Source organism: Tenrec ecaudatus, chromosome 2, assembly GCF_050624435.1.
Source record: "Tenrec ecaudatus isolate mTenEca1 chromosome 2, mTenEca1.hap1, whole genome shotgun sequence".
NCBI lineage: Eukaryota > Metazoa > Chordata > Mammalia > Afrosoricida > Tenrecidae > Tenrec > Tenrec ecaudatus.
In genome coordinates, this window is record NC_134531.1 from 33,522,293 (window position 1) to 33,538,983 (window position 16,691).

At 42.1% G+C, this 16,691-nt stretch overlaps 1 protein-coding gene across 1 annotated transcript in view; it reads right to left on the reverse strand.

The window, feature by feature from the left end:
- The window catches only part of PRLR (prolactin receptor), a 245,733-nt gene that overhangs the window by 13,672 nt on the left and 215,370 nt on the right, over positions 1-16,691 (reverse strand). The window contains exons 4-9 of the mRNA XM_075540927.1: positions 15,386-15,518; positions 12,794-12,963; positions 8,731-8,900; positions 7,328-7,469; positions 5,485-5,584; positions 4,677-4,746 (exon numbers count right to left, since the gene is read on the reverse strand). Of these exons, the coding sequence (XP_075397042.1) occupies positions 4,677-4,746; positions 5,485-5,584; positions 7,328-7,469; positions 8,731-8,900; positions 12,794-12,963; positions 15,386-15,518 (785 nt within the window). The remainder of the gene's footprint in view (positions 1-4,676; positions 4,747-5,484; positions 5,585-7,327; positions 7,470-8,730; positions 8,901-12,793; positions 12,964-15,385; positions 15,519-16,691) is intronic.

A 16,691-nucleotide genomic window follows, 5' to 3' on the forward strand; every position in this document is an offset into this window, starting at 1 on the left:
CCGGCTATCAAAATCTATAGCAGCTGGGGTCTTAAAGGCTTGGAGTTAAGCAAGTGGCCATGTAGTAGGGAATCAACAAAGCCCACATGAAAGAAATACACTGAGCTGTGTGATAATGAGGTGTCGATGAGAAGAGGTAAGAAGTTAAAACACACACAACCAACTTGATGTGAAAAGGAGTAGATGTAGTGGAGACACAAAGTGTCCACAGCATGACAATTGGACAGCCCCTCTTAGAAGGGCTTCATGGAACAGAAGATAAGTCCAGGGTGCAGTGTGGCACTGAAAATAACCCACATAACTATCCTCGAGTTCTTTAAGATCTCATCCCGTTATTATTATGGTTCATACGTGATATACCTTACTGGTCATGTTAAACTTGTGTATGTTCATTTGTACATTTAAGATCACTCGGTACATGGTAGTCAAGATATATGACCCCTCAGACATATGGACAGGAGTAAGGGTTCCCTGAGGTGATGGGAAGTGATGAGGGGTGGGAAGGGGGGAGAGGGGAGTTGACAGCACTGATGATTGTATAGCCCTACCTGGTGGGACTGAACAACAGAACTGTATGGGAAGGGAAGGGATTTATTAGAATGAATAAGATATGCCAATAAAAATGTTATTTGAGAACCCCCCCACAAAGGCCCCCAAAACAAATACCCACAGAAGAAAACCAAGAAGAAAAGGAGGAGGGAGAGGAAAAAAAGGTGAAAATGAAGCTTGGGTATTGATTATGTCTGCACCGAGCTTCCCAGGCCATCTGCTATCAATAAATGTCCCTATAGACCAGTGAGGTAAGAGGCTTGGCTGGCTAGATTGCCTCAGGTGCTGGGAAAACGTGGGTGTGTCAGGGAGGAGTGGGGCTCACAGAAGTATCTCATATTTCTGGTCAATGGTAATGGGGAAACTGTCAGTAGGCATTGCTGCTCTCCCACTTTAAGAAATTGGGTCTCCTTAGTTTTAAGTTCAAGTTCTCACTGCCAGGAAGTATAGGATAGTCCTCCTACTGAAGGTATATATCTATATCTATCTATCTATCTATCTATCTATCTATCTATCTATCTATCATCTATCTATCTATCTATTATATATATCATATTCCCTTGTTTCTCCCTCAGCAGCATCTTAAATGAGGGAGGGGGGAATGGGAAGGGAGGGGGGGAAAAAAGAGGACCTGATGCAAGGGGCTTAAGTGGAGAGCAAATGCCTTGAGAATGATTGGGGCAGGGAATGTATGGATGTGCTTTATACAATTGATGTATGTATATGTATGGATTGTGGTAAGAGTTGTTCGAGTCCCTAATAAAATGTAAAAGAAGAAAAGAGAAAAAAATGATTAGGGCAAAGACTGTACAGATGTGCTTTATACAATTGATGTATGTATATGTATGAACTGTGAAAAGAATTGTATCAGCCCCAATAAATTGTTAAAAAAATCAGTTCAATGCTTTAACCTAGTCTCTTTCTAAGCAATAATAATTGTGGATTTCTACTCAGTACTCACCCTTGTTAGAGAGATCACTGAAGATATCAGTGCTATGGCAGTGTCATGAAGAAATCAGCTGGTGCTGAGCTATCAAAAAGAATACCATCTGGGGTCTTAAAGGCTTGTCTCAAGACAAGCAACCATTTAAGTGAGGAGTCTACTAAACAGAAGAAACTTTCCAGATTGTGTGATCCAAGGACTGTAAATAAACTCGAAATCTGGAGGATGGAATAGTATCAGAGCTTAAATACCAAACACCCAGTCTGCTGAATAGTATGGACGATGGTAGAAGGCTAAAATCCATTTGCAGGGCCTCTCCATAAATTACATCTCTGATGAATCCCCTCTGACCATGGTGCAGGGATGTGACTATCAGACAGAGCATTGCAAAGACAATTATGGCAGATGTAGTGAGACCAAAATGCAACAGCATATTATTAGATTTCTCTTTGACCCATTTCAAATGTGGATGTTTGAATATTTTTTGCTGTCTTTTTGAGGTTTTTCTCTGTTTTACTTTGTTATTATTGTTGGGTCCATTTTCGTTTTTCGTCTTTGTTTGGTGTGTTTTTCTGTATAGGGAATTCAGAGTGGGTCAATCTATAGAGCCTAAATTGGATTAATAGTTTCCTGGGTGCATGGATGGAGAAATGGGAGTCAACATGATGACTCCAAGGAAGAAGAAAGGGTCCCCAAATTGACTGTGGTTAAGATTGCCCAATCATTCTTAATATGATTGAACTAATGAATTGTATGATATGTGAATTATAACCTAATAAAACAATGAAAAAATAATCATTGCTAAATGGGTGAATATTACCAAAAAAACAAACCAAACTCACTGCCCTCAAGCAGATTCTGATTCATAGTGACCCTGTAGGAGGGCAGAACTATGCAGCAGAATTGGCCCTGCGGGTTTCTGAGACTCTTCAGGGGAGTAGAAAGCCTCTCCTTTCTCCCATGGAGCGGTTGGTGGTTTCAAACTGCTGACTTTGCAGTTAGCAGACCAACTTGCAACCCACTGTACCTCCAGAGCTCCACTTGACTATTCCATCAATAAATAAAAGTTTAGTGGGGAGGAGATGAGCCAGTCAGGGTGCAGGGTAGTAATGAAGAAACATATAACTTCCCTCTAGCTCTTAATTACTCCCTCTCCACCACTATCATGATCCCAGTTCTACCTTACAAATCTGGCTAGATCAGAGGATGTACATTGGTATAGATAAGAACTGGAAACACAGGGAATCCAGGGCAGAGGACTCTTCCAGGACCAGTGGTGAGAGTGGCAATGCCTAGAGGGTGGAGGGAACATGGACTAAAAAGGGGGAACTTATTACAAGAATCTACGTATAGCTTCCTCCCTGGGGGATGAACAGAAGAGGGTATGGGAGATGTCTGACAGTATAACATACGACAAAATAACAACAATTTATGAATTTTGAAGGGTTCATGAGGGAGGGGGGAGTGGGGAGGGAGGGGGAAAACAAGCAGCTGATATTAAGGGCTCAAGTGGAAGGCAAATGTTTTGAGAATGATGATGGCAACAAACGTACATATGTGCTTGACACAATGGATGTATGTGTGGATAGTGATAAGAATGATATGAGCCCCCAATAAGATGATTTAAAAAAATAAATAAAAATTTGTGAAATGCCTAAAACCATGGTGCTCATGAATGCACTGGGTACTCTGGGATCACTGGCAGGAGGCTCTAGAGTGTAGCTGCTGGTTCCCGAACCTCCTCCATCTCTTTTTAGAATCTGGTAATAGTAAATGGATTCCAATCTCCGTCTTCTGCGATTTCTCTTTCTCCTCCTTCCTGTTTCTTCACTTCCTTTTCCGGCTCCATTTCTCTCCTTTCCCTTCCTGCCTTTTCCTATCCCATGTTTCCTCCCCATTCCTTCTGTCTCCTGTTTCCTACCCTCTTCTTTCCCACTCTTTTTTCCTATCTTGTATTTTCTGTCCTTCCTCTTATTCCTCTCCTCTGTCCTTCTTTCTCCCCCTCCTTCTTCCTCTTCCCCCTTCTCTTACTTCACTTTCATTTCCCTGTTTTCTGACTTAGGTCACAGATTTATGACAATCTTTTGACTTTGTCACACAGTATATGATTTTGGACAAATTGCTCTCAGAACTTCAATTTTTCCATTTGTAAAATGAGAATAAATAATACCCATAGGGCAGAGCTCTCTGGAAGATGAGTGGCAGTGAGTCTGGTCATGTCCCTGGGTTAAGATGCTCGGCTGCTAACTGAAAGCTGGAAAGTTGAGTGCACCCAGAAGCATCTTGGATGAGAAGCCCAGTGAGCTCATTCTCTAAAATAAACCAGTGAATCCCCGATCGAGCTGAGTGCTGCCCTGACACACTGGGATTGCTATGAGTCAGAACAGACATGACAGGCACCTGTCGTTCCTTTTTGCCCATGGATTGAATTGTGTGAGAACACATTATAAGACTGAAATCATGTATTTCAATTTGGTGAGAAATTTAAAATGTGCTAACCCTTCTTTTTCTTAAAATACATTTATTTCCCTCTTGAATTAATCTAGATGGTCTCTGGTAAGCAGAATAACTCAATGCACCAATCTCATCTCAACTGTGTGATGAAACTGGGCAACAATTCTAATGGAATACTCTGGTAGGATGGCCTTCTTTAAAGAACATGGATATGGAAGCTTTGACCCATTGATGATGGTGGTGATGGTGGGCCTTCGATTTGTATTCATTTAAATATCCATCGTCTTCCTAAATTGGTTATTTGTACAAATCATTCTTTCAGTGCATTGGGGGAAATTCAGTGAATCTAGCAAATGTCCCTGTGTTCTTGTTTTCTCTTGGCTTCCTCATCTTTCCCTCGGAGGGTCCCGTCTGATCATCGGCACCTTTATCTCTGGTTCTTTATGAGCCTTAGAAGCACTCACGTTTTCCTCTTCCCATGCAGGAGCACAATGTACACACACACACACACACACACACACACACGCACACACACCAACACTGCAGTAGAAGCACACACATTGCAATCTTGCCACTTAACCATTCACCTTTCTGTGCAGCCACTTGCTAACAAAGAAGGAAGCTGGGCAGGGATGGCTGGACAAGGGTCGGAGTGAAATGACTGGGATTGTGTGTGCATGCACCAGGTTCACATTTACGAAAGCCCACTACAGCCACCTACAGCACTTACCTCCAGCAGATGAGTATCGAATCCTTTTATTTTTGGACCAGGAACTGGTGGAAGGATGCAAGTCATCATACTTTAAAATAATGCATGAGATTGGATAGAAATGAGTTATTTTCCTCTTTAGAATTTTTGAAAGTATATGTTTCATCCCTGAACATGTACAACAAGGGTCTAGGGTGGTTAGGGGGAAGGCGTGCTGGGAAATCTAAAATGAATAATTGACAGGGAAGATAATGCAAGCAGAGACTTGTGGAAAGTCCTCCTGGTGACACAAATGGTTAAGCCTGGACTATCAGCCTAGAGATTGGCTCGGTGAATCCAGCCAGAGGCATCTTGGAGGATAAATCTGCCAATCTGCTTCCAAAAGGTCACAGCTTTGAAAACTGGGAGGGGGGGGGCATTTCTACACTGCACACACATGGGGTCACTATGAGTCAGTGTTGACTCAACGGCAATGAACCATAACATAGAAAAGTTTTTGCTAATTTAGCATCAGCCAATTCTGACCTTAGTCAATTAATTGTCCTTCATTTGAACTGCTTGTGCCAGCTCATTTAAAATTTATTTATTTATTTGACCATTTATAACTGCGGACTGCTATTGGATGGGAAGAGGATCAGCCTCAAACAAGCCCATTTTCCTATTTTTTGGGACAGCCCTGATAAAAGACTTTCTGGCTGAATATGCCATGACTAAAGCCTCAAATGAGAGGCTTAGAGTCTCCAATAGTTTCCATAATTTTTGTATTATCTTGTTGGGCCATTATCTCTGATAACTATGATATTGAGGGGCTCAAGGGAAGGGGAAGTACCTGTAGCCTTTCAAAGTTACTGCCCAGACTATAATCAAACAAACGACAGCAGAAAGAACAGCCACAAAGATCCACACGGTTATATCTTTCATGGTGAAATCTAGAAAACAAGCAGTCGGAATACTTGGATCACAGAAATATCATCAAAAGCAAACAATGAATGCAACTTTTGAACTCGAGGGTTTGCCCTCTTCCTATATCTGTTTTTATTTGAATATCAATCCAATGAACACGAATAGGATTAGTCACCAACAGGATTGACATTTTGGTTTGCTTTATATATCTTATATTAATGGACATTTTAGGATCTTTTCACTTATTGTTTGATCTGACAGAGAGGCAACTCAAAATCACATAGCTGCAATAATCATAGTAATGATAATAATAATAAGGTCTAGATTTATTGGCTTCGTAATAAAAGCTAGAAATATTGTGCACTCGTTATATTTATAGAGTGTCTTATTTTGTAGATGAAAAATGGAGACTCAAAGAGTAGCTTACCTATGGTCATGGAACTAAGAGGTTGCTTTCTGGATTTAAACCCAGGAAGTCTGCCTTTTAGGAGCCCTGGTGGTACAGTGGGTTATGCACTGGGCTACTCCCAGCAAGGTCAGCAGTTGGGAACCACCAGCTGCTCTCAGGAGAAGGAGGAGGCTTTCTACTCCCGTGAGGACTCACTGTTTCAGAAACCCACAGAAGCAGGTGTACCCTGCCGTACAGGGTCACTATGAGCAGGATTAGATCTGATGGCAATGGGTTTGGTTTGGGGTCTGCGTCTGCCCTGACTATTGCCTGGAGGGTGCAAGGTTAAGTGCTTGGCTGTTGACGACAAGGTGCATGGTTTGTATCTACCCAATGGTTTCTTGGGGGAAAAGACCTAGCAATGTGCTCCTGTACACATCCTCGTCTTGGAAACCCCATGGATACGTCCACTCTGACTTATAGGGGTTGCTAGGAGTTGGGGTTGAGTCCATGGCACCACAACAGCCTACCTCCCAACTTTTGTTCTTTTGTCTATGTTGTATGTATATATTCTTTTATGGATTAAGAACCAGAGCTGGACTAGATGCATGTGTAAGTGATGATATATAGGTCTATGCTCTTTTTTGTATGCTAGTCAATGAACGCACTGGTATCTAGTATATAAGCAAGTGTGAGAAGAGCTACACTTTGTTAGGCGTTTCTGGATTAGCTTCTTAATGTCACTAAGTTTTGGTCTGCTCACTTTTAATTATATCCTCTCTGAACATCTGACATGATTGTGGGGTGGGAGGCATAAGGGTGGGGCAGGAAGAACTTAAATGAGAATTTCAGAAACTGTAAAGGACTATAAAAATCCATATTGAATAATCACGTCTCTGGGTAACACAAGTCAGAACATTCACTAGCACGTCCCCTTTGTTAGAATTAAATGCTTAATGTATTCTTGTGCTTTCACCATGAGACTACCATGCACCAATCCGAGACTGAACATCAGCTCATGCTTTTGGGAAGGGATAGCACTGAGCATATTTTGGGACAACCAGATGCTGACTTTGGCTGCACTCTCCACGTGATGGGAATGGGGAACATGAGGTGGCCCTGAAGTAAGTGGCCATCAAGTCTCTTTGAGACATGCCATACCCAGGTCTGTGACTTTCTTCTAGAAACTGGTTTACACAGTCAGTGATTCAGTGAGTAATGCTACCCTTCAAAACTCCATGTATTGGATGGAGAGATGATAAACCCATTTCTGTTTGTTCTTCTGATTAAGGCTAAAAAGGGATTCTCCACTAGCAGGCACTGCACAGATTTACTAACTACACTGTTTTAAAAATGTATCGAAGGCAGTCAAGATACTCACCAGTAGGTATCTCAATAGAACTCTCAGGGCTCCACTCACTCCAATATCCATGATCCGGCTTGCAGCGAACCTGGACCTGGTATTTCTGTCCTGGATATAAGCTAAGGACCTTAAATTGAGTCTGTTGCCCAGCAAAATGGGTCTAAGGAAGAAAATGGAAAACAGATATCACTTCTGATATTTGCTATGAACACAAGAAGCTCCTCCCTCCCCCCACCTACAGTAAATTGTCAGAGGAGTTAGGCTGATGAAGCAGATTTAGCAGATTTTCTGTTCTCACTATTTCATTCTCTCAATCCATGTCTTTCTCCCTACTAATATTGCTCACTCAAAAATTTAACAACTCTCTTTTAATTTTGAACTCTATTTTATTTGGACAGACCAATACCCACCCCACAACAACTCTCCTTTTATGGAAGCCAATCAGTCTAATGAATAAGTAAAATAGAATAAAATAAAAATAGTCTAAGTAAAATAGAATAAAATAAAAATAATAATATTGGACAATTGTTACCCTAAGGAAACAACTGATTCAAAGATTATTAGTTGGTCTTAAAACTATTAGGTAGAAGGGAACTGGGTATCCAGATTTGCTGAAGTCATGCCAAAGGATTCAGCATCACAGTTTATTCAAGGCATCAATATATCACCTCCCCAACCAAACAGTTAGCTTTGGCACTGTTAATGAAGGTGGTCAACAGATACTTACTCTCCTAATTAGAGACAAGATAGAGTACATGATATCACTTCTGAATTTTTTCTTGTCCCAAATTATTTAATCAGTTGCAGGAAATATAGAGGGTAGAGAAGTTAGCAAAATTAGACCACAACTAATGAGATAAATCCAGAGGGTAGACCATTCTATAAGATAATAGGCTAAAATTTCTAAGGTTATTGAAATACAAGAGGTTTAACAACTACGATGTGTGGTCCTGGAGATCCTGGTTTGGACAAACACTCTAAAATATGTTTTTGGAGTAATTAGGTGTGTTAGAACATGGGATGGCCATCAGAGGATGTTAATGAATGCACTTCATTTTTTTCTTCTATGTGATGTCTACTAAAACACTTAAAGCTAGATATATTTTTCCTTCACTCAATGTCATTTAAATGCTCTTACAGGTCTCTAGATCAATGAAATGCTGCTGCAGGTAGGTTGGGGACCTAGTGAAAGAGACCTTGTGGTAAAAGAAACTCGCCTGAGGAGAGTTGTGCATAAGAGTGTCACCATTAGTCCCAAGAGAGGGGAGAACATCCTTCCACACTTGAGTGTGTCATAGTACTGAAAAGCCAGTGGGTCCTGCATGGGGCCCACTCATAAGGCGGAATGGCCTGTTCTCAGTTGTAAGGGATCATCCCAGCCAAAGGACGTGCTTCCTTTCCAAAGCTTCTGTTTAACTTACCTCCCACTCAGCTGCTTTCTCGGGTTTTAATCTGATTTCATACAGGAGTGTGAGCCAACCAGACTTTACATCACCCAGTTTGGGTGGAAACCATTTTATCCATAGATAAGGTTTTCTGTCTTCTGGCTGTCTTACTTCTAAAATTAGGTTCACAGGAGGCTCTGGTTCGACTGTAGAAGGGAAAGAAACTCCAGTAACAGTCATTGCCTAACCCTTTATTTGGCCTTTATCATTTTCAATCACAAACTTCACCTTGTATGTAAAGAATCCCAACACTCATCTGTCTTGCTGTGATACTTAAATAACTAACCATTCAAAATAAGAAACAGCTGCAAACAATCATTAATCATTGCAACATGGAATGCATGAAGCACGAATCTAGGAAAACAAGAAGTTGTCCAAATAAAACAATGTATAAAGGTAGATACTGTAACCACTGATGAGCTGCAATGGACTGGTGTTAGCCACTTTGAATTATAAAATCATATGTTTTACTATGCTGGAAATGACACTTAGAAGAAGAATGGCATCACATTCATGATGAAAGAGACCACTTCAAGGTCTATCCTGAAATACAACTATTTTGTCAGTGATAGGGTAATAACCACACATCTATAGGGAAGACAATACTACTATTATTATTATTCATATTTGTGCCCAAACCCAAAGTCACTGCCATAGAGTCAATTCTGACTCACAGGACAGGACAAAACCATCTCTGTGAGTTTCCGAGATAGCAACTCTTCATAGGCGTGGCATGCTCCATCTTTCTCTTGTGGGGCAACTGGTGGTTTTGAAGTGCTGACCTGCGGTTAGCAGCTCAACATATGACCATTATGCAACCAGGGCGCCTTCTTCTACGAATGCCAAAGATGAAGACACTGAAGACTTGTAAAACAAATTCTGCCGTCAGAAATTCATCAACTGTGCAACCAAGAGGAAGTCATCATTCCTGGTGAAAGGAATGTGACACTTGGAAACAAAGAAGAGGATCAGTGGTTGGAAAATATGGTGCTCAGGGTTGCATGGCAGAAATTTGCAAGACCAATGATTTAGTCCTCGAAAACACCTTTATTTAACAATATAATTGGTGACTATATATGTGGCCCTTGCCGGGCGGAATATGTGGAAATGAAATTGACTACATCTGCACAGAAAGATGATGGAAAACCTCAATATCATCAGTGAGAACAGGGCACATGCCAGGAGCCAACTGCAGAGCAGACCACCTCCAGGATAGATTTGACATATAAACACTCATGACTAAAGATCAGGTGAGTCGTGGGAGCAATTAGGGATATAATACATAAAAAAAGCAAAAGGTCTTTAAGAAGACAGGTGAGTTGGTTAAAGTTTATTGTGTCAACCTGGCCAATAAATACATGTGGGGTTACTACCATGATCCGAATTCTACCTTGCAGGGCTGGATAGGACAGAGGCTGTACACTGGTGCATATGAGGGTTGGAGGGTCAGGGAATCCAGGGTGGATGATACCTTCAGGACCAAGGGTGTGAGGGACGATGCTGGGAGAGTGGAGGGTGAGTGGGTTGGAAAGGGGGAACTGATTACAAGGATCCACATGTGACCTCTTCCCTGGGAGAGGGACAGCAGAGAAGGGGGGAAGGGAGACTCCGGATAGGGCAAGATATGACAAAACAACGATGTATAAATTACCAAGGGCATATGAGGGAGGGGGGAATGGGGAGGGAGGAGGGGAAAAAAAAGAGGACCTGATGCAAGGGGCTTAAGTGGAGAGCAAATGCCTTGAGAATGATTGGGGCAGGGAATGTATGGATGTGCTTTATACAATTGATGTATGTATATGTATGGATTGTGGTAAGAGTTGTATGAGTCCCTAATAAAATGTAAAAGAAGAAAAGAGAAAAAAATGATTAGGGAAAAGACTGTACAGATGTGCTTTATACAATTGATGTATGTATATGTATGAACTGTGAAAAGAATTGTATCAGCCCCAATAAATTGTTAAAATTAAAAAAAAATACATGTGGGGTTAATTGAAGAGTGGAGGGATAAATGGCTTGGTGAGCCTCGCCTTTCTAGTTCTCGGCTCTTTGGCTTTGTAATGGTCAGACCAGAGTGGAGGGAGCTGCCTTAACTAGTTCCCTGCTTCAGCTGCAAAGCCTCACTTCCTGCAAGACATCCCTGAGGAGAAGCCACATGGACCTACCCTTATGCATCCCTGGGTGCTGGAGCATATATGTGGAGACCCTGCCAGCGCTGAGATGCTTACAAATTCACTGATTTGGCTTTCCTCTTGCAGTCGGCATCATAGTGTGTATTTTGTGAGATGGAGGAGGACTTTGTGGATTGGTGTCAGACATAAGGGTTAATGTTGGACTTGCGGGCTTAGGCAGCACTGGACTGGGATGTTTTCTTGATGTGCACTTACCCTTTATGTAAAACTCTCTTGCATGCATGAGTTTGTGTGGACTTGTTTCTCTGAATGTACCCAGACTAACTCAACAGGAAAGAAAGAAAAATCCAAAGTCTTTTGTCAGCAGAGACTCTGAAACTTGCCTTCTAATGTAGAGTAGGGAAAGTGAACACCACATCTGATTAAGTAAAAGAGTTGAGCAGAAGGTCTCCAAAGATAGCTTGAGAAGACCAAAGAAGGCATTCTAAGGAAATGTGTAGAGACTTGATGTTAGAAAACCAAAGGGAAGAACATGTGAAGTGCTCAGAGATTTCAGAAATGCTTAAAAAAAAAAAAGAAAGAAAACAACTTAAAAGACAATCTACCTGGCTAACCAACTGGCACAGATTCATATTGTGCCCATTTCAAAGAAGGATGATCCAACATGGTACATAAAATTTTGAACATTATTAAGATCATATGCCAGTACATTTTGATGAAGCTAATTAAAATAACACCAGTACATGGAATGGGACTAGCAAAAGTTTCTCTTCAATTTTCATCCCTGTGATAATAGACTTATGTTCTTTTGATTCAAAGTGGACAATACTACTCAGCGTTAGCTTAGGATGTCTATCTTCAGGAGTTTTGTTTCAATATAGACAATTTCTAATTTTCTTAGATTCCTGCATTTAGCATTGCATACTCTATTACTGATGAATGTTTGTAGTGGTTTCTTCTCATTTTGAGTTGTGCCCAACTGACAAACGACAGCTTTGAAAGTGTTACTCTACCCAAATCATGCAGCCAGATCTATTTTGAGGAGGCTGCTTCTTCTCAGAGTATTTTGGGTGCTTATCAACCTGAGCAAGGTTCTTCTTCTGGCTCTATATCAGACAATGTTCCACTGATATACCAGCTCTCCTAGTCTGGAAACTTTGTTGAAACCTGTTCACTATGGTCCTAGTGGCGCAGACTCCAGCACCACAGTAACGGGAAAGCCACAATAGTTGAACAAACTGACAAAGGTGTGGTTCAGCTCCTGTCTTAGGATTCTCCTGCGTCATTCCTACCAAACTAAACATGCCACTACAGTTGATCTGCTCTTCAACTCAATGCCGATCATGTAAATCAAGAAGGTTGTCTCACTTTGCTAACGACTTCTCCAAATAGTGCACTTGTGATTTTGGTCTTCAACTTACTGCTCAAGAGCATTATGTGTTCTCTATTACCTTGCAAATAGTCACTGCAGTTGGTAAGAAGCAACAAATGCACTTGGAGTAAAGCAATTGGAGATACTTCTGTGGGCCCAGAATGAGATAATTCTCATCTAAAAGTTGCTCCTCTATGGCGCAGCCCTATCTTCCATGAAGAGAGAAGAACTCCCAGCTTGCCAAGGAAGGAGAGAATGATTGACAAGAGAAGTATACAGAGAACATTCATGGTGGCTGGAACAGAAGGGGAACAAAGCTCAAAGTTGCACAGGACGACAAGGATCCCAAGGACCTGATTACTTGACGTGAATGATGAACCCAATGAAAATCAGCTTAATTACTTGTCATGGTAAATATTGTAACTTTCTCTTCTTTCCTTTGAGAGTGCATGCAAAAGCCTGGAAGGCCCAACCCGAGTGTGGCTCTTGGTAAATAAATAAGGCATTCACACATTTCTCCGCCACCCCTTCTTACCTATGTAAGTCACGTCCACATAATGTGGGTCCGAGGAGCTGCTTCCCATCCGGTTAGTGGCGTTTATCATGATGGTGTATAACAGCCACATGGAGGTGTGCTGCTTGTTAAAGTAACAGGAGTTGGTGCCACCTGTTTTGTAGTCTGGACATTCGTGGGTGACCGTCTCTCTGCAAAGAGTTATAGGTTAAGAGTGAACAGAAAATAACACAAAGACCATTATCACGGGCTTTTGGTGACCAGGTGTTCTGATTTCAGCAGCAGAGCTCAAGAAGGGCTCCCCAGGCTTTTATTCATTGCCCTTTCTAGCTTGGAGAGAGAGGGAGAGAGAGAGAGAGAGAGAGAGAGAGAGAGAGAGAGAGAGAGAGAGAGAGAGAGAGAGAGAGAGAGAGAGAGAGAGAGGTGGGTGAGCATGCTGGAGAAGGAAACCAGGAAAAAAGACTAGTGGGTGTAAGGTTGTTGTTTCAGGGTCTTATTGACTTGATTAATCACCAGCCCTTCGCTTCTCCTCTTTGGGGGTTTGTGGCATGTGTTCCCTGGCATTAATATGTGAGTTTTTAATGGTGAGCGCACTGCCACACTCAGGGCATCACTCCCAGGTCATTTCCTGAAGTGTGGACTTCCCCCACACAGACGGACACTCACTGTCATGGAAGCAATGCCGACTCATGGCAACTCTATAGCCGCACACGCCCAAGTAGGGTCACATACGTAAATGTTGACTCAGATTTCATTGTTAGAAACGTAGACCATTTCGATGTGAGAACAATGCATGGCCATTTGTTTCAGACTGCACCAAGTATGCCAGAGCGAAATGACTTTGAGAGGAATCACTTCAGGCCAAAGTGGCTCCTTAAGCTTCCCCCCTCGAGACATAGGGGCCTCAATTCAAGACACGCTGCCCTGGCACTGAGGCGTCTTTGATGCTGGCTGCCAGTTGGATGCCGGAAACCTGTTTATATGCTGCTGGCTTTCATCCCAGGTGGGAGGACAGGATTGTGCTCAAAGCTGGGCTGTCCTTGACAAGTGACCATCTGTCTCCATCAGTCATTCAAGGCCGTGCTGGTTAGAGAAGGACATGGCTCTCCTAGGGTTTCCAGGAGGCTCTGATTGAGTGCCACTAAATACTCACGCATCGATGACTTTGCTGGGCTCTGTCAGCGACTACCTCCAAAGAGGTCCTCTAGGAAATCATGGGTGTTGGAGCAACAGTTAGCTCAGCAAAACCATCATTTTTTTTCCTTTACAGGTTTTTAAAAAATTTGCTTGGACATAAAACAAGTTTGAAAAGATGGCCTGCTGATAACTGGCACATTGGAGGCTCAAGTCTTTCCAGACATGTCTCAGAAGGAAGGGCTTGGAAGAGTCATGGGCAGTGCTGTGGAGCTAGTACTTTTGGGGTCCCCATGAATGTACTCCACATATTAATTATTGTCTTAAATAGACAGCCTCTGGGTGGCACAGATGACTAAGCATGTGGTCAGTAACCAGACTATTGATAGTCTGAATCCACCGTGAAGTGCTTCAGAAAGTCATGATGATCTGTTTCTGAAATATCAGAGCCATGGAGAACACAATGGGGAGCAGAATGACCCTGAAACACATGGGGTTATCATGGGTTGGAATCGACTTGACAGCAACTGGTAGCTGTGTTACCTGTCACAAAATACTACGTACCGTATACACTCGTGTATAAGCCAAGTTTTTCCAGCACATTTTAAAATGCAGTTTTGGTGGTAAAATTACCATATATTCTCAAATTTAAGCCGACCCTAGTATAAGCCGAGGTACCTAATTATTACCTGGGAAACCATAAAAGCTGATTAATTTGAGTATAAGCATAGGGTGGGAAATGCAGGATGTGAATTAACACAGAGACCAGATGGGAGAGACAGAGCACAGCCACAGACACATCCTTACCAGTTCAGCTGCCGGCGTAAGTGAATCACTACAGGTGCTTCTGCGAATTGGAGCCGTCCACATCATAGGACAGCTCTGATTGGTTAGATGTGAGTAAACAAACATTCAAAGCCTTGCAGTGTCTGAGGGGCTTTGAATTAACAGTGGAGGAATGGCAATCACCTGCAAGATGTTACACCTCGCTGGGGTACCACTGACCCGTGTATAAGCCGGACCCCAGTTTTTCAGCACAACTGAAAAAACTTGGCTTATACACAAGTACATATGGTAGGTGTCTCGGCTGATATTCAAGCATATACGGTACTAAAAAGAAAATAACAGGTGACACACCATTTTTGATCTCATTAATAATTAACTAGTAATTAGAAAACCTTTATGCCTAGCCTTGGGTTGCAATGCATATTTTAACAGCTAGGACATTTAAAATATTGTCACTAGCACATAGATGCTGTAGCTTATAGGTGTCTTTGTATTGAGAAAGTTCCTTGAGGATGTCCTAGGAGATTGTGGACATGGATGGGTATGATGTCATACCCCTCCTGCCGCAGTGCTGTAAGCTCTGTCGGTGTGAGTCCAAGGAAGACACTGGTAGTTCTAAGGCAGGAGAGTGCTGTGTTGGCATGGTGTGTGAGAAGGAGGTGTGGATTGACAGGAGAGAAGAGAGTGTCTTACCCTTCCTTGTGGTACGTCAAAGTATAGTTGGTAGGAAGTCCTCCATCTGCCCCAGGCTTCCACCAGCAGGTAAAGGTTTCTTTATCAGGAGAACGGCATTTGGAAATCTCAGGTTTTCCAGGAGGTGACTGTCCTAGAAAAAGCCAGAAACCAGTGAAGTCAACACTAAGGTCCATTCAACCACTCAATCATTTTGCTGGTGACTGAAGCAGATTGTTGGGACCCAGGCCAGTGTCAGAGACTTGGGATGGGGCATGGAAAACTTGCGATGGGGTGCCCAGAAATGCCCAATTATCAGCATCCTTCTATACTTCCTTATGGGTATCCCTGATATTGGCTGGATTTCCAGGGCCAGAGTTTTGGGATGGTGTGCCACTATGGGGTTGTGGGTGGGTGGGAGGGTGTACTTTCTGATAGGGATATCAAACCTATGTGAAGATTAGTGACTAATTGTAGAATGTCATCAAATCAATAATTTGAAGAGTGGGTCTCAAGAGTGAGATGGATACACATGAATAGAAGAGTCTGTCTATAACACCTGGTGGTCTCTCAAGCTGCACACAGCATACAGGCAAACCATAAAAAGAATTCTCCCCTGTAAAATGCATCTTGTGGACAATTATATAATGCATTTCTTGGGGGGCATTTATTCACTGCTCATGAACTTCCATCTTTTGGCATTTCCAATTAACTCAATCTGTTCTTGAATGTTTCTTACCATGAAGTTGCTCTTTATTTGGGACTGCCCCTCAACTGCTCTCTTTCTCTCTCTTCTTATTTCCTTTCCCCTTTTCCTCATTCTGTCTCTTGGTATATGCACAGGCTGTGCATGAGAACAATTAAGCATTCTGGAATTCCCATTCCTCAAAACATGTCCACAGTTTATTATGATCTGTAGAATTGAATGCCTGTACAATGTCCATAAAACGCCAGTAAATATCTTCCTGGTATTCTTTGGTATCAGCCATGACCCAGCTGACATCAGCAACGATATCCTCCTGGTCCTGTCCTGGATCCAGCTTGAATTTTTGGCAGCTCCTTCTGGATGTACTGCTAAAATAATTTTTTCAATTATCTTCAACAAATTTTTACTTGAAAGTGACATGAATGATCTTATTAAATGGCTTCTGCATCCTGTTGGACCACCTTTCACAGGTAGGGAGATGGTCCAATTAATTGACCAAGCAGCTATCTTCCAAATTTCTTGACATAGACTAGTGAGTAATTCCAAGGACACATAAAATTAAAAAAAATACTTCAATCAATATTCTGTCCATTTCTGGAGCTTTGTTTTTTTTTTTTTGCT